Source organism: Suricata suricatta, chromosome 11 (assembly GCF_006229205.1).
Source record: "Suricata suricatta isolate VVHF042 chromosome 11, meerkat_22Aug2017_6uvM2_HiC, whole genome shotgun sequence".
Lineage (NCBI taxonomy): Eukaryota > Metazoa > Chordata > Mammalia > Carnivora > Herpestidae > Suricata > Suricata suricatta.
Window position 1 is genome coordinate 85,110,631 of NC_043710.1, and position 22,594 is coordinate 85,133,224.

The 22,594-nt window shown below is 35.2% G+C and overlaps 1 protein-coding gene across 2 annotated transcripts in view; it reads left to right on the top strand.

The window, feature by feature from the left end:
- The first annotated feature begins 1,754 nt into the window (after positions 1-1,754).
- The window catches only part of ARHGAP32 (Rho GTPase activating protein 32), a 197,383-nt gene continuing 176,543 nt past the window's right edge, over positions 1,755-22,594 (top strand). For both annotated transcript variants that reach the window (XM_029957580.1, XM_029957581.1), the window contains exon 1: positions 1,755-1,855. In XM_029957580.1, the coding sequence (XP_029813440.1) occupies positions 1,853-1,855 (3 nt within the window). In that variant the 5' untranslated portion in view covers positions 1,755-1,852. The remainder of the gene's footprint in view (positions 1,856-22,594) is intronic.

Here is a 22,594-nt window from a genome sequence, read left to right on the forward strand (position 1 = left end):
AAGATTCTCAATTTCCTTTGCCCAGAGGAATCACTATCTGTGGCAGCTATAGCCTTATGAAATGTATTATTAAAATAAAACTTGAAAGTTGAAATTACTCTTGAATTTTTTAACTTAAATTTTATTTTCTAATGTTTTATTTTTTGAGAGAGAGAGAGAGAGAGAGAGACAGACAGACAGACAGACAGACAGACAGACAGTGTGAGCAGGGGAGGGTCAGAAAGAGAGGGAGACACAGAATCCAAAGCAGGCTTCAGGCTCTGAGCTGTCAGCACAGAGCCTGATGTGGGGCTTGAACTCACGAACCGTGAGATCATGACCTGAGCCAAATTTGGGTGCTTAACTGACTGAGCCACTCAGGTGCCCCATAGTTGCCTCAGTTTTCTGATGGATTCAAGAAAAGTTATGGTTTTTTAGGCTATCTTTCTTTTCGTCTTGTTAGGCTGGGAGCAGTGCTTCTTACAGCTTTCTCTACATCATCAGCAGAAGCCAGAACTTCATAACAACTATTTTAAAGCCCATTCTGGGAATTCTAAAATCTGAATTAAATGTGAGTCTCTGTTTTGATTTTTCCCTCCAATTTTTAGTCATTTGTTCCTGTTTTTTACAATTATTTTTAGATTTTTAAAGCATGCCTTAATAATCTTTATTGGGTATTAGAGTGGATAAAATGCTTGCAGAGGGTTTGTTTAATGTTATTTTCCTCTGAAGAGAGTTATTTTTTTTCTGGCAGTTCTAATGCTATAAAGTATTGGTTTTAGGCTTTGTTAGAGTTCATTCATTGTTAGTTTGACCTAAGGTATGACTTTTCTAGAGTCTCAAGAACCGAGAATTTATTTTCTTTTTTCAGTGTTCTTCCATTTTGACAGAGCTTGCTTGTCAGTCTCCATCTCTACAGCATGACTGGGCTCCTGAGATCTCCTGGTGGCTTTTTAGGTGCCCCTCACTTGTTTTTTGATAGGTTTCTCAGCATCTTTTCCTACATATTTGTAGACTTAAGAATCAGTTAACAGTTTCTGGGGGGAATTTCCACGTAGATTTATGAGTTCTTTTCCCACATGTCTTGGGGGTCATTTTTCTCCCTAAAGCTCCACCCTGCTTTGGCAACTGCAACCTCCAACCTCTGCTAGCTTAGTCTAATTAGACCAATATTATGCTTGGGCTTTATTTCCTGTTACTGATTTCGAAAATCTCTTAAACAAAAGTATTGATTAAATGTGGAATTTGCCTGATGGACTCTCAAAGTAGCCCCAGCACTCTTACCTGTATTGATTGCTTTCCTGTGCCTTTAGACAAGTTATTTTATATATTTTTTTAGAATTCATAGCTGTTCTCAAGAGTACTAGTTTAACGTACTGTGCTCCATAAATTGGAGCCAGACGTACCATATTCTGGAATTGTAGTAATTCTGGAATTTTACTAATGTATAACACCTTTCCATTAATATTGGTGGCTGCTGCAAATCTTTGCCAGGTTCCTACTGTGTCAAACAGATAAAATACCATAGACCATGAAGGTTATCTGGTTATTAACTTTACTTTTATCTTTTGGGATTAAAGAAGGTGTTTGGCATATCAGGAAAGATCTCTGAAAGCCAGGGTACAAATGAAGAATCAATACTAACCATTAAAGTTCTTAATTAAACTTCAAATCTGACATAACTTTCTAGTTCTTGAATTATAGTCATTGGAAGGTTTTCATAGAATTGGGAGTTCTTATCATAGTCTCTCATGTTTTTATCTCTAGGAAGATGAAGTCCTCAGTACATTCTGAAGAGGATGATTTTGTTCCAGAACTACATAGAAATGTTCACCCTCGAGAGCGGCCTGATTGGGAAGAAACACTTAGCACAATGGTAAATCAGTTTTATGCATATGTATCTGTGTGTTTTTTACTTACATAAGGAAGGAGTTGATGAATCTTAAAAAAATTATTTTTTACTTTGTTAATTTATTCAGGAAATATCTATTGAGCAACTAATCTATTCCAAGCAATGTTTTAAACTCTGTGGGCAGAGTCTTGAACAAAACACACCAATTTCCTGCCTTTGTGGAGCCTTTAATTTAATGGGGTAGGAGGAGAAGGAAATAATTAAATATATTATATGTCAAGTGATGGAAAGTGCTATTGTAGACAGTTAATGCAGAATAGTGGGATTACAGAGTGGTGGAAGGGTAGAGTGGAAAAGTGTGATTGCTAGCTCTCTAATGGAGTGGCCACAGCAGGTCTCTAGGAGAAGGTGAAATTTGAGCAGAAGGACATGGGGCAGTGAGTAGTATGCTTATCTGAAAACATCATTTTAGCCATCGGAAGAACAAGTTAAAGGCTGTGGTGTGGGAATAAAAAGTAAATTGGAAGAAACACAAGTAGGACATGTGGCTGAAATTGAATGCGCCAGGGAAAAGTAGGAGATGAGGTCAGAGAAATGGTTTGTTTGGATGGAAGGCCAATCATGTAGTTTCTTGCAATCCATTATAAAGACTGGTTTCTTATGCTGAGTGAGATGAGAAACCCCACTAGAGGATTTTTGGCTGAGAAGTGACATAATTTGGCTTTAACTTTTGAAGGAAGTCTCTGGTTTCTGTTTATAGGATCAAAGGGAAGGCAAAAGAAGAAATACAGAGACCCCCTAGACGGTTATTATAATAGGTGAACAGTAATGGTAGCTTGAACCATATTGGTACATATGGTGAAAATGATTCGATTCTGGAGAGAGTTTTACAAAACCTACTGTTTTTGCTGATGAACTGGATATAGAGTTAGCTAAGGAGATGTCAAAGATGGCTTCAAGAGTTTTGGCTTGATCAAAAACTCAGCTTGTAAACCCCTGAAGACTGGAGTTTACATTTCCTGAGATACTGAAAAGCAGTTTTTGTTGGAGACTGGAAAAATCCTGTGCAATGTAGCTTTCCACATGATAAGTTTGAGATACACATTTAGTCTATTATAACTTTTTGCAGTTCAGGTCTGTGAAAAAAAATTTTTAATGGAGCATAACATTTTACTTATAGTTAAAAGTTAGTGTTTTTTAGCATCAAAATTGAATGCAGATACTCATCTGTCAATGCTGATCTATAATGATATTTTACAATTTTATTTTTGAAAATGCCTTTTCAATCAGGTACTGCCAAATGCTGACATCCGTTCATGAGCGTATGATTTTAATTTGGCATATTCATCGCTTAGAGACATTTATAGAATTCTATTAGATTCTTCTCTTGATATTACCTTTTAGCATAACATTATATTATAAACTTCCAATGGAAGGCTAGGTTGAAGCTCCTCATTTGCAAAGTTAAATGGATTTTGCAGTATGGAAATTTACTTTGCACTTGCATTGTGGTCAGAAAAACCCTACTGGAACTGTAGTTTGAGCTCTGAAAATATATTCATGCAAATTTATGTGGTAATGGAGATCTCTCTTCTTGTTTAATGTTTGATAGCTTGAGAAATATATATGGCAGCTCATGATTGTGAGGCTAACATTTATCACAGTGTAAGTTTCTGAACATAAGCCATGTTTTCTTTGCAATTTTAGGTTAAATTGATCAAGAAATAGCATCAAATCTACAGCAAAAACTAATTATGAAAGCCATTTAGCATTCAGTAACAAGTTGAAAATATGTCCAAATATGTCTTTCTGTTTCACACTTTTTTTTTAACCAAAATCAGTATATGTATCTTAGTAGATTTCCCTTCAAGTTGTACTGAATCAATGTTTGTTGAATTTATTTTGAGAATATTGTCAGAGACTGTACATAGGGACTAATTCTTCAGTCACTTGGAACTCAGCATTGATTGACTCCTTAACAACTGAGCAGTATTGGCTACATTTGTTGACTTGTCAGGAGTTAAGGAAAACCAGTTGGAATCATTTGCCTTCTTTGTAAATTGACTCTTGATTTTGCTCTCAATGACCTCAACTCTTGAAGCCTATACTTAACAAAAAGATTTTGTTTTCTCTGGATTTCTTTGCTATAGTCAAACATGATTTAAGTAATTCATGATTGGCCACTGGCTTTCCTTGCTCTGCCAACAAATAATCTAATTGGGAATTTACTCTGATGCAGTCTTTATTTTTGTGAAGGAATTCTGTTTGAGGTTTTACTCATTTATTCTGTTTTATTAGAGTTTTCTAACTTTTCAGATTGTTGTTTTCCTATGAGTTGAGAATATTGTGATGAATGCATAGTTTGGTAATGTTTGTATAGTCTTTCAGCACAGCTGTAGTGCCAGTGCATAAGAAACAGAGTGTTTTGCCATCTTATCTGATAAAAAAAACCTACATTCTCTGTTGCCTTAAAAGCATGACATTCAAAGTCCACTTAACTCTTCTTTGCTTATTTTTCACATGTGTACAGATAGGTAATTTAAAAACTGTGGTGTGGTGATACATGTGGAACTAGAAATCCTGTGGAGTTACAACTCAGTAGTGCAGTTTAGGGTGTGATGAGCAGCAGTATGAATCAGTGAGAGTGCCTCCTAAGGTCTCTTTCATAGCTACTCAGTTCTGTCATTGTAATGTGAAAGCAGCTGTAGATAACACGTAAGTGAGCATGGCTGTGTTCCAATAAAACTATTTATGGATACATTTGAATTTCATGTAAATTTTCTATTTCATTAGATAATCCTTCTAGGGTGCCTGGGTGGCTCAGTCAGTTAAGCACCTGGTTTCGGCTCAGGTCATGATCTCATGGTTTGTGGGTTCGAGTCCTGCATCGGGCTCTGTGCTGACAGCTCAGAGCCAGGAGCCTGCTTCAGATTCTGTGTCTCCCTCTCTCTCTGCCCCTCCCCTGCTTGCACTGTCTCTGTCTGTCTCTCAAAAAAAAAAAAAAAAAGTTAACCCCCCTTCTTTTGATCCCCCTGCCCCCAAACATTTAAAAGTATAAAAATCACCTCCAGCTTTTGGGCTGTACAAAAACAGGCATTGGGCTGGGTTGGCTTTTTTTTTTTTTCTTGTACTGTTTACTTACTTATTTTGAGGGAGAGAGAGGATACATGTGCATGCATGAGTCAGGGAGGAGCAAGGTGAAAATCCCAAGTAGGCTGTGCACAGTGCAGAGCCTGATTAGGGGCTCAGTCTCATGAACTGTGAGATCATGACCTGAGCTGAAATCAAGCCTACTGAGCCACCCAGGTGCCCCTGGGTTGGCCCTAGTTTTGAGCCCTGACTTACATAGTTATAATTTAAGATGTAAGGCTTTCTGAAATCTTCCAGGTAGAAAATGGTTCTATTTTAATTCTCATAGTATGTTGTTCATATCTGTGTTGTTCATATCTTAATTCTTAATCTCAATCTAGTTATTTATGGTTATATCTGTCTCCTTTTAATATATTGTGAGTTTTTTGAGAAAGGGTAAAGATAATCTTGTATTCATTTTATGGAAGGATAAAGCTTAAAAGTGGATATAATCATGACTTGCTTACAAATATAAAATGAACACATGCCTGAGATATTTAACTCATTAATTAATGAAGGAGACAGTCAAGTGTTATAACTTGATTCAAAGGAGATTTGGTTCAAAGGAGAATTCAAAGTACCTTACTGTTAAGAGATTAATCATGCTAAAATAGATGCAAATGGAAGCAAAAACTGGCAAAACTGCTTTAGTTCCACTGGACACAATTGGCATTTCTATGGACAGGAATTATTTGGACTGTTAGTTTTCTGCAAGTTAACTTCTCTGCAGAGATAGAAAATAGCCTCGGCAAGGCAAATCACACATTCCTATTTAAACCAGGGAGTCCCTGGAGGTGCTAGCATTCCATTGAAAAGATATTCAATAATTTGGTTTGCTATTAGTGTATGCAAACAACTGTTTTAAAAAACTTTACTGAGTTGTAACAGTATTTTGTTAGAATGTTTAGAGTTTTAGATATAATATGTAATCTAGAAATAGTTACAGTTTTACTTCTTCCTTTCTGATTTGGAGGTCTTTTATTTCTTTTTCTTGCTTAATTGCTCTGGCTAGGCTTTCCACTACTATTTTGAATAGACATCATGAAAGTAGACATTCCTGTCTTCCTGATCTTAGAAGAAAAGCTTTCAGCTTTTCATCACTGAGTAGACATTAGCTCTGACCCTTGTCGTATATGGCCCTTATTATGTCATCTGTATTGAGAGTTTGTATCATAAATGGATGTTGAATTTTGTCAGAAGCTTTTTTTGTATCTGTTGAAGTGCTCATATGATTTTTATCCTTCATTTTTTTAAGGTGATGTGTCACATTGATTGATTTGTGGATGTTCAATTATTGTTTGATCCCTGGAATAAATCATATCTGATTGATCATGGTGTATGATCCTTTTAATGTACTATTGGATTCAATTTGCATCTATGTTTATCAGGGATATTGTCCTGTAATTTACTTTCTTGTAGTGTCCTTGTCTGTTTTGGATATCAAAGTAATGCTGGCCCTGTATAATTAATTTGAGACTATTTTCTCTAATTTTTTGAGAAGAATTGGCATTAATTCTTCTTTAAATGTTTGCTCAAATGCTATCATTTGAAGCTATCTGATCCTAGACTTTTATTTGTTGGCAAGTTTTTAATTACTGATTCAATCTCCTAACTAATAATTGATCTGTTCTAAATCATTTTTAAAATTAAGGTAGGAAATCCTAAAGTAGTCCTCTATCCTTCTGTGGTTTATGGTTTATGATTTATTTATTACTCTTTATAAATTTATAATTAAATAGCTATAAGTATTGTAAAAATCTATAAAAAACAATTTTTCTAAATTAGTAAGTAAAGTATTTATTTGCAATTATTTAACAATGCAATCATTTAGTGAAAAAAAATTAGGATTTTTAAAAGATGAGATAAAAAACCCAAGGAGAGAATCTTTAAACAGTCTTGAATATTTTAACTAAAACCACTTTATATCATACTTCTTAGTGTTTCATTTTATTTTATTTTATTTTTAGTTCTAATTATCTGTATTCTCAGAATGGATTCTATTAATCTCAAGGTTTAAAAAAATTTTTTTTTTTTTGGTTTTTTGTTTGGTGGTGGTGTTTTTAGGACTGGTTTCTCACTTGAGTTTCTTTTTTAAATCAATGTGTTCAAGGCGCAGGTCATGTTGTAGTAAAGAAGTTGTTACTGACAAAGTAAAACCGGTTCTTGGTGAAAATGCTCCTGGATGCTAACCACCAGAGCCATGAAAATTAAAACAAGTTATAAGTTTTGAACTTCAAAATCACTGAAGATTTTATGAAGGAAGATAACAAGTTAATCCTCAGTGTTGTTAACATTGTACGTGTGTCTCTGCAAATGCTGTCCCCTTTCCCCTTCTCATACACAAGCACGTGTACTTGGCTCCGGTGTGTGTGCGCACACATGCTCTCTCCCATGTGTGCAGACTCCCTCACACACACAATCACGGTCCCAGTCACTCACTCTGAAGGGTTTGTTGGCTCTTTCCCTCTGCCTCTCCTTCCCACCTGTTCAATGCAGTCATTCACAGGGGTCTTTATGCTTGTTTCTTCCCACTTCTTTACTGTACCTGCAGTTTTGACTGTCATCTCTCTACAGATGACTTCATGTCCCATATCTCTAGCTCCATAACAATTCATTCCCCACCGAACGCCCTATAGAAACTGAGTTATAGATTTCCAGTAAATCTCCGTATTCCTTCTCCCAGAAATGAGTTCCTTCCTTTTAACTTGACGTTTTATGTTAAGAACACTATCCCAGTCACTTGGTTCAGAATCCTTGCATTTGTTATAAATCATTTTGCTCTAGTCACATGACCTTTTCACTCTTTCTCAAATATGTCAAGTATTCTCCTAATTAGGGCCTTTGTATTTGTGTTCTCTTCTCCTGGGAAGTGCTTTCTCTACATGATCTGCAATGCTTGCTCTTTTCCTTCCTTCTGGTTTCTTCAAATGTTACAGTTAAGTGCTGCCTTTATTCACCCTCTTAGAGGAAAGAATAGCCTTGTCTTCCTCTTTTTTTTTTTTTTAAACTCAGGTTTAATTTTCTCGATAGCACTTGCAAATGTAATTTTTTTTAATCATTATTATCTCTTTTCCATTAGATTTGAGTACAGGGACTGTCACTTTTGTTAACTGTTTCATCACCTGTGCCTAGCATAGTAAACTCTTAGTAAATATTTTTTGAATGAATGAAATTGTCATTCCTGGACAAATAGAAACACTTGTTTTTCCTTGAAAATGCCTTGAATTTTCCTGCTTCATTATCTCATTTGTCAGATATTAATATCTGCTTTCTTTTCTTTTTTATTTTCTGTTCTTTTATTTTCTATTCTCTTTTTTCTCTTTTCTTCTTCCTTTTTTTAAGACAAAAGTTGAGACCATTGGTACATTTTTCTTAACTTTTCAAAAGTACCCTATGTATTTGGACCATTTCCCCCGTCTGTTGCCTGCTTTCTAAAGAGGAACGAGGATTGGTGAAAACAGCTGGATTATTTCTTCCTGAATAATCTTGAGGAAGAGGTAATTTTGGAGGAGGTCTGTATTTTGTTTATTGCTCATTATATTAATAGTTGTCCACTCTGTTTGATACTTACACCAGTTCCTTTTACCCACAGAGCTGTAAAAAAAATTGCAGTTTGAGTAAAAGGAAAAAAAAAGTCTTTGCAAATGTTCTTTAAGTGAATGTCATTAGCTCTTTTATTACCATGTGATATTTAACAGTTTATTTCTGACTGAATTTTAGTTGTAACTAGAGAAACCTATGATGTTTATCATTTCTCAGTCTTTAAAAGCTGAATGTTTTATTTAGTTTTGCTTTCTGAATAATCACAAATGGAATCATTGATTAATATGCAAAGCCCAGGTTTTGATTTTGTGCCAATATATTCAGAGCTCTTCAATAAACAACTCCAAACCCACCCCATTCCATGGTACCTCCTTTTCTGGCTGAAGATTGTGGGAATTCTCTGGCATGAATCAAGTGGCATTAATTATTGAAGATAATTAATGGACTGCTGAGCGTTCTGAGATATGTACTAGTGAACCATATGAAATTGTTAGTTTTATATGTTAAAGGAGCTCAAGATTTGAAGTTTTATAAGGTTAAGCCTAAAACCTTTTGAATTGTTGAGCTGATCTCAAACCCAGTATTTTATTGTTAATTATTAAACTGAAAACTATAGTTGATCCTTGAACCACATGGGTTTGAACTGCACAGATCCACTGGTACCTGGATTTTCTTAGATAAATACAGTATGGTACTGTAAATGTATTTTCTCTTCTGTATGATTTTCTTAATAACACCCCCCCCCAGCATATTGTAAGAATATAGTAACATAAAAAATGTGTGCTAATTGACTATTTTATTGTAAGACTTCTGGCCAACAGTAGGCTATCAGTAGTTAAGTTTTGGGGAGTCAGAAGTTAAGCTTCAATTTTTCTCTGTGCCAAGGGTCAGCATCCTTATACGCCATGTTGTTTAAAGGTCAGTTGGACATTCCAGACATTGTGCTATTTAAGGTATTAAGTCATCTAGATGTAACTTTTACTGATACAATTTGTTATGTAGCTTTTCAAAAAAATGATTAAACTTATGAAACATCCAGGGAAAAAGTACGTAAAGCAACAGTAAGAGGAAGTGTGATTCTTAGAGTTCTGAACTGGAGTGTCATAGAATCTTTACCAGAAAATTTCTAGGGAAGTGTCTCCCTCATTTGTGGTTCTTTCTTCCCTTCTACCATGCTTTTGTTTATTACCTACCTTATTTCGAAATAATTTGTATTTTATATTCTATATTCTGTATTTAAATATTATATGCAAAGTTTTATTAGTAGATTTGTTGTACAAAATTCAAATGTAGAAGGAGATTAGTATCATTTTCTAGCAGCACTGAAGACTGGCAATAATTTACCTGAATAAAGTCCCTATAAAGGTAATGATATACTGTTTTTAGATTTTCCTAAGAAGCTTACTATAAAATATCTGGAAAATTTATGCATAACAATGGAACACTGGATTTTCAACAGATTAAATACCTGCTGAATAAGGAGGATTATCTTTTAATGGCTGGAACAAACAGGAGTGAGATGAAGGAAAGATGAATCTCCATTATAGAGAAGTATAAATTTCAGAATATTTACCAATTTTGCTGATATGTCAGTGTGTTATTTTTTACATTGATTATCACATGTTTCCTGGTAGAGGCTTTGTGATTATTATAGTAATGGTACTTGGTAATAACGTTTCCTAAATTATTTTAAACATTGCCCTGAATATTTTTTTTTCTTGGTGTTAATTGGTTCTCTCTGAAGAGATATTATTTTGCAGTAGAATGGAACTTTAAGGCAACTTCTTCACTGTGAAGGAACTGGTTTTATAATCACTTTTAAAGATTATAGATTTCTTTGTTTTAGTAATCTCACCCAATTGTTTCCAGGCAAAACAGAAAATTAATTATGAATAATTATATAGTTTACTCCTGGGGCTTATTTGACGGTTATTTGTATGCTTTGGGAGTTATCCTTGTAATTAAATCTACCTGCCTCCTTTTATTCTGAAGTGTGTTTTAGCATTTGCCTGTTAGGACTTCAGTTCTAAATAACATATTGAAGGAAATAAGTGAAGAAAGTTATGTAATTTGTTTTAACCGTTTCTGAGTACAGAAACTGGCAGTCCAGTTTGCCTTTCTTGGCAGAACAGGTTTTATATTCACATCTTGTGTTTTTAGTTAGCCATGTATATGTTAATGTATATATATATGTACAGATTTTCCCTTAATTTATGATGGGGTCATGTCCTGATAAACTCATTGTAAGTTAAAAATATTTTAAGTTGAAAATACATTTGATACATCTAACCCACTGAACATCATAGCATAGCCTAGCCTATCTTAAATGTGCTCAGCACTCTTACATTAATTAGTCTACAGTTGGGCAAAATCATTTAACACAAAAACTATTTTGTAATAAAGTGTTGAATATTTCAGTGGATTTGTTGTATACTGTACAGAAAGTGAAAAACGGAATGATTGTAGGAGTACAGAACCATTGCTTATCCTCATGACTCTGTTGTTGACGAGGGGCTATGACTCACTACTGCTGCCATCCAGCGTCACTAAAAGTATGCTACTGCATATTGCTAGCCCAGGAAAAAACATCCAAAACCTAAAGTGCAGTTTGTACTGAATGTGAATTGCTTTTGCACCATTGTAAAGTCAAAAAGTTGTAAGACATGCCATCTTAAGTCTGGGACTGTCTGTATATGTATGCAGTTCTGCCAACACAGAAGTAACTCCTATAGTTTTTTTTCCTATGTAAGAGGCCAAGGATCCTTCCCTTTACTACTGTATTTTAAGCAGAAATGTTATTTTTCATCATCATTATCAAGAAACATTATTTATAACTGCATTCTAAAGCTATTGTGCCCTCTCTCAAATTCTGAGTACAAATAAAAGGAATATATTAAATGAGATTTGAATCTATTAAAGGAAAAAAGTGAGAAGTAACAGAAAGTTACCATTTTCCCCCCCAAATTATTTTCACATGCTTTTATGCTAGCCTTGTACATAAGATTTTGATCTATGCTCCTTCTACTCACATATGTTGTAGTTGGATTTTTTTGTTCTTTGAAGAAAAGGCCATTTGGGGCCATTTTGGAAACAGAATATTCTTACACTTGATTGCATTTTGATGTCCTTTGTGAATGCTTATTTGGTGATAATTATTGTTAATTTCCTATAACAGTTTCAGATCCACCTTTGTTGTTCTTAAGTATTAACTGCTAATTTTGAATAATTTGCCTTTATGCCCAGTTATACATTTAGTATTGCAGTCTTTCTTATTCAGTTGATTATATATGTGTATGTATGTATGTATATATTCCTATGTGTCAGTATGGGGGTTATTGGCTTCTGTACCTTTTGAAAATATGAGATGTTATATAAGATCACTTATATTTTAAATTACTGGAATTATATATAAATACAATTACATCTTCATAATTTAGTAATGCATATCATGGAGCTGGGTTTGGGATTTCCTGCCCCTCTGCTTTGTTCCGTTTTGTAGGAGGCTAATCCCTGCAACTACATTTCCTAGGCTCTCTTGCCGGCAGACTTCTGGCAGGGTTTGGCCAGAGGGAGGTAGAAGATTGGAGGGCAGGACAAGGGGAGGAAACAGGTCATTTATCCCTCTCACTTTATCTGGTTTGAGATGCATCTCCATTGTGGTTCTAGCTCCTACCATATTAACTTATGACTTGGCTCAGTGAACAAAAAATTCCATTTTATTACTAGAACATGGGTCTATCTCATCATAAATATGTTTTTACTCTTGTTCTTTCCTAAATTGCCAGTAAATATGAATACCTAGTTTTGTCTCTTGGAATTATATTATCTAACCTCCTTTAGTTCTGACAGGTTGTGATGCATTTGCATATGATAGCTGTAATATGTAGATAATGTGCAGAGGTGGAAGGAGGGAGATAGCTTGCTTGCTTTCTCTCTCTTTCTCAGTAAAGCCTTCTTCCTTTATAAAAATAAAACATGCTTATATAGAAAATGCAGAAAAGTGAGAAAAAGAAGAGAGAGACTCACCCATAATCCCATTTCCCACACTGGTGACACTATTTTGGTATATTTCCTTCGTGACTTCTTACAATGCAAAGAAATTTTAATTTAACACCCATATGAAAATGATTTTCTTATACAGATTTCTCTAAATTGTTACTTTTAAAGAATATTGCTTTATTATATTATTTTCCCCATCATGTCTGGGAATATAACTTTATACTTATAAACCATATACAGCTTTCTATCTTTTTGTCTTCATTTAACATATGCATTCTGCCTTAGTATTAAGCTGCTGCAGTGAAGAGAAAGCATTTCCATTGTACATTATGGAAAGTGTTATAGGTAAAGGAGTTGGCTGGTTCACTGAAAGGAAGAGATCTCTGGAAAAGACTGGTTGGTAGACATAGTGTAGGGACCCCTGTGAAAGGGGAATAAAATTTTTTGCCATGAGAGGGAAAGGAATTAAGTTTTCTTCCTTGTGGGGGAAAAGAATAGGGGTCTTGAGAGCTGCATAATGAGTATGGAACAGACTGTAGCATGCACATTGAAATTCAGGTTGCAAGGGAGAAAGTAGAGATGGCTGTTCTGCTGAGTCGGATCTTTGTACCACCTGCTGGCCCCACCTGCAGAAATTGCACTTGCTTCCAGGATTTGCCTTCATGTAAGCAGACTCCTGTGAGACTTTAGCAGGAGTGCTGGGAGAGTACTGAAGTCAGTGCATTCGGTGCAGTCTGGGAGTGCTGGAAAGCGAGAGCTCCTGGGGCTCTGCATCACAATTTTGGGGAGAGAGAGTTTTAATTGCATGAGAAGTAAAGGAGCACTTAAAGCCTGAGATCACTCAGAAATTTGTAGGGTCTTAAATATTTATTTATCTAATAGTATTTATTTTCTATAGTTCTGTGAGAAATTATCACAAATGTAGAGGCTTAAGACAATACTCATTTGTTGTCTTACAATTCTGTTGGTCACAAATTTGGCCAAGCTGAACTGGGTTTTCTGCTCAGGGTCTTGTAAGGCTGAAATCAGGGTGTTGGCTGGGTTGGGCTCTCATCAGAAGGCTATGAAGAATCTGCCTCCCACCTCATTTAAGTTGTGGGCTGAATCTGCTTCCTTGTGTGTGTGTTTTTTAATAGTTTATTGTCAAATTGGTTCCCATATAACACCCAGTGCTTCTCCCCACAAGTGCCCCCAACATTACCATCACTCCCTCTCTCCCTCCCCCTCCCCCTTCAGTCCATGGTTCATTTTCAGTATTCAGTAGTCTCCCTTGATCTGTGTCCCTCACTCTTCTCCGCTCTCTTTCCCCCTTGCTCTCCCCATGGTCCCCTGCCAGGTCTCTCCTGTTAGACCTATGAATGCAAACATATGGTATCTGTCCTTCTCTGCCTGACTTATTTCGCTTAGCATGATACCTTCCGGGTCCATCCACTTTGCTACAAATGGCCATATCTTCATTCTTCCTCATTGCCATATAGTACTCCATTGTATATATATATATACCACATCTTCTTAATCCATTCATCAGATGATGGACATTTAGGCTCTTTCCATGATTTGGCTTTTGTAGAAAGTGCTGCTATGAACACTGGGGTACATGTGCTCCTATGCATCAGCACTGCTGTATTGCTGGGTCAGGGGAGTTCTATCGATAGTTTTTTGAGGAGCCTCCACACTGTTTTCCAGAGCAGCTGCACCCGTTTCCATTCCTATTAACAGTGTCAGAGGGTGCGCATTTCTCCGCACCCTCGCCAGCATCTGTAGTCTCTTGGTTTGTTCATTTTAGTGACTCTGACCGGTGTGAGGTGGTATCTCAGCTGTCATCATCAAGACAGTATGGTACTGGCACAAAAACAGACACATGGACCAATGGAATAGAATAGAGAACCCAGAACTGGACCCACAAGTATATGGCTAATTAATCTTTGACAAAGCAGGAAGGAGTGTCCAATGGAAAAAAGACAGCCTCTTCAACAGGTGGTATTGGGAAGGCTGGACAGCAACATGTAGAAAAATGAAATTAGACCACTTTATTATACCATTCACAAAAATATAATGGATAAAGGATCTGAATGTGAGACAGGAAACCATAAAAACCCTTGAGGAAAAAGCAGGAAATAGCCTCCTAGACCTCAATCGCAGCAATTTCTTCCTCCACACATCCCCAGAGGCAAGGGAATAAAGAACAAAAACGAACTACTGGGACCTCATCAAGATAAAAAGCTTCTGCAAGGCGAAGGAAAGAGTCAAAAAAACTAATAGGCAACCGACAGAATGGGAAAAGATCGTGGCAAATGGCATATCAGATAAAGGGCTAGTATCCAAAATATACAAGGAGCTCACTAAACTCCATACACGAAAAATGAATGATCCAGTGAAGAAATGGGCAGAAGACCTGAATAGACACTTCTCCAAAGAGGACATCCAGATGGCCAACAGGCACGTGAAACGATGCTCAGCATCACTCATCATCAGGGAAATTCAAATCAAAACCTTGTGTTTTTTTTCAAGTTCCTAGGTTGAGGGTCCCAGTTTCCTTTCTGTCTGTCAGTGAGGGGCTATTTTCTACTATTAGAGGCTACCTGAATTCCTTCTCACTTGGACATTTTAGTCTTTAAAGCCAGCAGCAGCACCTTGAATCCTTATCATGCTTTAAATCTTTGATTTTCCTTTTGCTACCAGCTGAGAAGACTGCTTTTGAAGTGCTTTTGTGATTTAGGCCCACCCAGACAGTTACCTATTTTAAGATCAACTGGCCTGGGACTTGAATTACATCCACAAGGTCTCTTCCCATCATTACGGGCATAGTGTTGAAATAATCAGGAGGTCGCCATGTTGGCAGATGTTTGGCAGGCGGGTGTGCTGCTCTTAGAATGTTGCTTAGCAGTGTTATATGGTTTTTCTCTTATATGTGCTTCATATGGTATTTAATTCATGTGATAATATTAGTTGGTAGAAATAACAAATATACCAGGAGATTTAAAACCACTAATACTGTTGTAATTGGTGTTAAATGAAAACTCTTAATAAAGAAATTTAAGGACTACACCATACCCTATAATATAGAATGTATTATTGATTTCATCAATTAGTAGGACCTTGAATATGCATTATTTATTTATTTATTTTTAAAAGATTATTTATTTTGTTTGAGAGAGACATACACCTGCCTGTGTGCCTGTGGGGGAGGGGCAGAGCGAGAGGGGGAGAGAGAATCCTAAGCAGGCTCCATGCTGTCAGCGTGAGCCCAGTGCAGGGCTCAATATCACTAATCGTGAGGTCATGCCTTGAGCCGAAATCAGGAGTGGGATGCCCAACTGACTGAGCCACTCAGGTGCCCTGGATTTGTTTTATATTTTTCACTTTGATGAATATCTTTATTATGAGTTTTGTCTTTTCTTTTTGCTGTTATTTTATGGGGAACTAACTTTATGCTATGTTACTTATCAAGAGTTTTGTTAATTTATATTCTAAGCAGTAATGTTTAGTGTCTATTATGCCATATCTTTTTCAGTCTTAAAAAGTTTTAGTCTTCCGTATTTTGATAGGAAAAAAGCTGTTTCTCATTGTTGTAATTTTTTATTTAAAAAAAGCAATTGTTCTTGAACTTTTTTTTCCATATGCCTATATTAGATGTAGCAGATTTTGTAATAAAAACTTAGTTTAAATACGGTGTCTAATACACTGTGGCATGTTGTTTTTTCTTTTTATTGGTCTTAGTTTCCTCTTTGCAGTGGAATAGCTGATGAGATTTCTTTCAATGCTCTGATTCTATGTTAAACACCTTTCCATATCCTATTTTTTCCTTACTTAAACATCTGCAATACCCATTAACATTTTTCTAGTATCTACTAAGATAGACTTTGTAGACTTTGAGAGAAGATAGTCACACACATAGATATCACAAAAGGGGTGGGCATTGTGTTGGGGCTGACTATGGAAGCAGCTAACTTTATGGTTCTATGTCCGAATACAGTGTGTTACATGACTGTTAAATCACTTTAGTTACCCAGTCATGGAAGAGCTATACGTGGGAGCCGGAAAACAGGCATTTGCAAGATTCTTTAAAGATCTGTACCAGTGGCAGGAATGGTGGAATAGTTTTCTGGATTCAGCAATAGTGAAGCAGACAGGATAAAACATTATCTATTCCTGTTTTTGTTAAGTTTTCAGTATCAAATAATTTCCTGAAATGGGTCAACTGTTCTCGTATGTGGTTTAACTGGTTCAGATTATAGAGAAACAGATACTGTCCTTTTCATAGATGCAGCATTTTTTAGACTGCATTAGCTTTTTACTGGTGAAGATATGCTTTTAACTTTTGGTTAGATTGTGGTTAAGTATAGGCCTTAGATCTCGTTATATGAATTTTTATCAAACAGAGTGTGCCCCCCCATACTTATATAATTGAGTTTTGAAAGTAATTATAGGGCTTTAATTTTTGTTCTTGATGCACTTTATAATCACTTTAGTTTGTCTTTGCCACCTGTTAAAGTCTCTTAAACTTATGTCACCTAGAGTGTTAGAATCCCTTTTAGTTTTCTTCTGTCTATACATTTGATAAATATGCCATTTGTTTTCATTTGTCTTTTATAAATTATCTTGAGAATTTAGGAATGAAAGAGCCTTATGGTCTGCTACCTTCTTTTTGTTTGCATAGTGATTTGCATGTAATTGACACTTAACATATTTTGAGTATTTAATCATTTAAAATTTTAGAATTTTAAAATCCTATTCTTGGATATATCATAGAAGACTCAGCTATATGCTGACTGTAGTTATTTAGTGGACCTTTTGCATTTACCTGTTCTGTTATTCTAGCAGCCTAAGTTAAAGCCCTCCCACATCAAAAAATGGGGAAATGATAAGGGTTTCTACTTAATTTCTTTGATTTAGATTTTTATCTCTTATTCTGAAAACCTTAGTTTTTAATGACATTAACAATTATTTGCTTTAATCTTCTACTTTTAATAGTTTCAAAATAATAATGCAGATATTTATGAAAATACTTTGTTTCCTTTTATCTCTAGGAGGACATATCCTATTTGAGGTCTGTTACTTCACATTACTTTATTTGAAGTAATTCTTTTCTGTGCTTAAGCCTCCAACTTAAAATAGTAGGTTCATTTGTATTATTTGGTTTTTGATTTTAAGGAATTCCATTTTTTGCCCCAGTTTAATGTAATTTAGTTTTACAAATATTTAAAACATTTACATCTGAACTACAAAACAAGGCATTCAGAAAAATATAGCTTCTATCCCCTGTCTCTTTGTTCCTCCAAGGGTAAACATTTTAATTGATTTTTGATTTATCCTGTCTCATTTATGTATAAGAAACACATATTTTTATTTTTAATTAAAGGATAGCTTGTTCTTGTACCATTCTTCTCCCTGCCATGACCTGTGCAGAAGATTATTTCACAACAATAAATTAAAATATTCCTCATTACTTTTATAGCTGTGACTGTTCATGTGTGGCTGCAACATAGTTGACCATTCCCTTATTGATGGACATCTAGGTTGTTTCCACCCTTTAGTTAATAAAGATAGTCCTGCAAAGAATATCCTTTATTCATGTGGCACTTTGTACTTTTGCTAATATAAGAAGAAAATTGTAAAGACATTTATATTATTTTGGCACGAGAGAGAGCAGAGACAAATATGTTTTCAGTTTCCTGTTGTCAATTGAGCAGTCTTTTTGGACATTATTATGATTGTATATTGAGTTTTATCAGATAATTTTTCTGCACTTACGGCAACAATCTAATGTTTTTTCCTCATTACTTTTTAATTATAGTTAAGATTGAATTATAATAATAGATTTTCTATGGTTGAATCAATTTTGCATTCCTCGGATAAATTCAATTTGGTTCTGATGTGTTTTTAAAAACTCATACACTGATGGATGTGGTTTCTTATTTTGTTTAGGAACTAAAACAAATCCAAACAATGAATTTCTGCAGGTGTTCCCAGTCTTGCATTCCTAGGATCTACCTTGTCCTGGGGTTTTCTTTTTTTCCATTGTTCATCTCATTTTTTTCTAACTTTTTATATTTTAACTTTTTTTTAATGTTTTATTTATTTTTGATACAGAGAGAGACAGAGTATGAGAGGGGGAGGGTCAGAGAGAGAGGGAGACACAGAACCGGAAGCAGGCTCCAGGCTCTGAGCTGTCAGCACAGAGCCTGACGCGGGGCTCGAACCCATGAACGTGAGATCTGACCTGAGCCGAAGCCGGAGGCTTAACCGACTGAGCCACCCAGGCGCCCCTTTATATTCTAACTTTATGTTAAAATTATTTTATACTTAAATCAGAATGCGGAAACCATGTAGGTCCCTTTATCTTTCCCTTTTAATATTCTAGTTTTTATAAGTATTACATTTACATTCATCAATCCGTGTTATTACAGTTTTTGCTTTCGATTAGCACATATATTTTAAAGATCTTAGGAGATTAGTGATCATTACATTTATCTAACTATTCATTATTTCTGTGCTCTCCCTTCGTACCAGAAGGTCCATTTTTTATTCTGATACCACTTTCCTTCTATATGAAGAGCTTTCTTTAGCATTTCTTTTAGAGCCCATCTACTGGTAACAGATTCTTCTAATTTTTAAAACTCTGAGTATGATCTTATTTTTATATCATTACTGAAGGATATTTTCATTTGATGTAGTTTTCTGTGTTTAGAGTTCTTTCAGCATTTAATAAATGATGTTTCACTGTCTTTTGATCTTCTTAGTTTCTAATGAGAAATCCAGTCATTAAAATTCTTATTACTCTATACGTAATATGTCTTTTTTCTCTTTTGGCTCTCAGGATAATTCTTTTATATAGGTTATCAAAAGCTTGATTATTATGATGGATTATTTTGTGTTTTTCTTTGATTTTATTCTGTTTTATTTTTGGTGATCTTGAATCTGTAAGTATGTATCTTCCAGCAAATTTGTTATGTGTTCATGAGTTATTACATCCAAATTTTTTTTTTCTGTGACCATATTTCTCCTTCATGGGTATCTATGAGTTCATATTTTTCAGTATTTAAAAATTTTTTTCTTAATGTTTATTTTAGAGAGAGGGAGAAAGAGCAAGCAGGGGAGGGTCAGAGAGAGAGGAAGACACAGAATCAAAAGCAGGCTCCAGGCTCTGAGCTGTCATCACAGAGCCCGACGCGGGGCTCAAACCCAAAAGCCATAAGATCGTGACCTGAGCCGAAGTCGGATGCTTAACTGATTGAGCCACACAGGTTCCTCTGTATTTTTCAGGCTTTTAAGACAATTTTAAATATCTGTCCTTTAGAGTACATAATTAATTTCTTTTATTCTGTTGTTAGGTTGGTTCACTGACTCCTTTTCTCATTTCTATTTTGCTCTTGAGCCAAGTCAGTATTTTTAAATTTCAGATACTACATTTTCTCATTTTGAAATTTTTATTTGATCTTTTTTACATTTTTCATCAAGGAATTTTTGTCTTTCCATTGGTTTCACTATCTAATGCAGTGTGTTTATTGTAATATATCTGTTTTAAAGTCTTTGTTAAGTCCAACATCTGTTTCATTTCACATTTGGCATTTCCTTATTGTCTTTTCCTTTGGGAATTGCTCATATTTTACTGGTTGTGGTGTATCTAATAATTTTGGATTGTGTCATGGATATTTTGAATATTGTGTTGTGAGACTGACTCCACTAATGTCCTAGAGAATGCTCACTTAACTTTTTTTTTTTTTTTTTTTTTTTTGTCTTACCAGACATCAGCCTGTTTGGGTTTAGATTGAACTTTCTTTCTGGACTTCTTTAGGTGGTGGTTTTATCATCAGTTCAGTTCTCTAGTCTTTGGTGTACTCTTACTTTTGTTGGGGATTTTGCATACACTGTTCTCAAAGGATGCTTTCTTTGGTTTCTCTGATTGGAAGGGTGGAGTACTCCAAGAGTTTTAGTCTCTGGTATTATACACAGTTTTTCTGACTGGACTGCTGTTAGGTCTAAATAGTGAGAGAAAAAAGAAAAAAAATCAAGGACTATCGCCACAGTCTTTATAGAACAGAGTCCTTTTTCATTGTTTCTCTGTTTAGAAGAATGGCTTTTCACTCTGCAGTTGAAGTGGTATCTTCAAACAGGTCTGTTCTGGGGCCAGGTTAGAAGAGATAAAAGGGAGAAAAAAATCTCTTGGCCCTTTTCCCCCACAAGGGGCAGTGTTCACAACCTTTGGCCAGAAAAGTGTGACTTACCTAAGAGTTTTGTTGACTCACATGTTACTCACATCCGGATTGGGCCTGTCCTTGGGTCAGTCTAGGAGGTAACAGAGGAGGAAAAGCCTGGAAGCACGTGGCCACTGTATTAGCAACTCTTCAAGTGTTGTCTTTGTTTCCAAACCTACCTGCTCTCATTAAAATCTTTAAAGCTCTTAGGTAGTTGCATGTGAGAATTTTATTTCATTTTGTCATTTTTAGGAGTTTTTATTGTAAACAGTGGAAGAGGCTGGAAACCTCACATTCTTTTTTTGAAATAAATTTTGCTGAATATAGAATTCTGTGTTGACAGTTGTTTAAAAGAACAATTGAAAGTACTCAATCCAAATGTTGTTTTTCTTCTGTTTATTCCTGTGAATGTAATTTATATTCTTTCTTCCCCCTTTGGCAGCTATTAAGACTTTATCTTTATCAGCACTCTCCAGCCATCTGATTATGATATGCCCTGTATAATTTTCTGAGTGTGTATCAGACTCTGAATTTATGGGGAGTTTTCTGGATCAGTGTGTTTATAATCATCATAAAATTTGTAAATTTTTTATCAATTATTTTTTCAATTGTTTTTTTCTATTCTTCTTCTCCTTCTTGAACCCTCTCCCACCATCCTAAGGGGAGACATTTTCCTTTCCTTTTTTTGTGTTCAGTTACATGTATGTTAAGTGGCTTTATATAGCTCCATATGTCACTGAGACTTTTTTCTTGTCTTTTTCTCTTACACACACAAACTAAAAACGAAGCAAAATTTTTTGTAAATAGTTACCTTGCTGTTTCTTTAAGTTCACTGATCTTTTCTTCTGCTGTGTCTAATACAGGCGTACCTTGGAAGTATTGCTGGTTTGCTCCCAGACAGTTGCAATAAAGTGAATATTGCAATAAAGCGAGTCAAATGGATTTTTTTCATTTCCCAGTTCATGTAAAAGCTATGTTTACACTGTACTGCACTCTGTTAAGTGCACAATAGCATTATGTCTAAACAAATAAAATTCATACTTTAATTTCAGAAATATTTTATTGTTAAAGATGCTCCTTTGATGTGTGTTAAGGGACAGTGGCCTTGCTAGCACAGAACACTGTTCACAGAACTCTATTCAAAATAGAGTTAATATTTTAATTTTCAGTCTACCAGATAAAATCATCACTATTTACCAACTATGTCCAGTTACCCTTTTTATTTTTATATTTTTAAGTCTGTTAATGAATAATTTATAGAAGAATGAAAACCCACTTTGTTAGATATTTTAATAAGAATTTAAGCAGAGCAAGCCTCTTTATGTCAAGTAAATTTTGGTGCACAAACCTCATAAAAGATGATTGAATATTGTTACACATTATTTTAGCAAAATAAGATGATTTAGGTTGTTGTTACAAAATACTGTGTGATAAAGTCTTTTCAGTTGAATGAATGACTAGAGAAAAATACCACATTTTCCTTTTTGTCCTTAGAAATAATATTGTTCACTCATAATTTTAAAATTATACAGTAGGAATCTAGGATGCATACCCTCAATCTGAGTTGTCATGTACATGATCAATTTCACCAAAGTTTAGAGTCTAGAGTTAGAGTTACACCTTGCCGCAGCACCCCAAACAACCAATCTCTTTCTGGATCTATGAGCTTGGTTTTTGTTTGTTTGCTTGGTTTTTTTTTTAGATTTTTACATGTAAGTGAGATCATATGGTCTTTGCCTTTCTCTGACTTATTTCAGTTAACATAATGCCCTCAAGGTCCATCCATGTCATTGCTGATGGCAGGATTTCAGTCTTTTTTATAGCTGAATATACACCACATCTTCTTTGTGAGTCTCTTAATTCATTTTAACTGCTCACCCCATATTATTCTCCC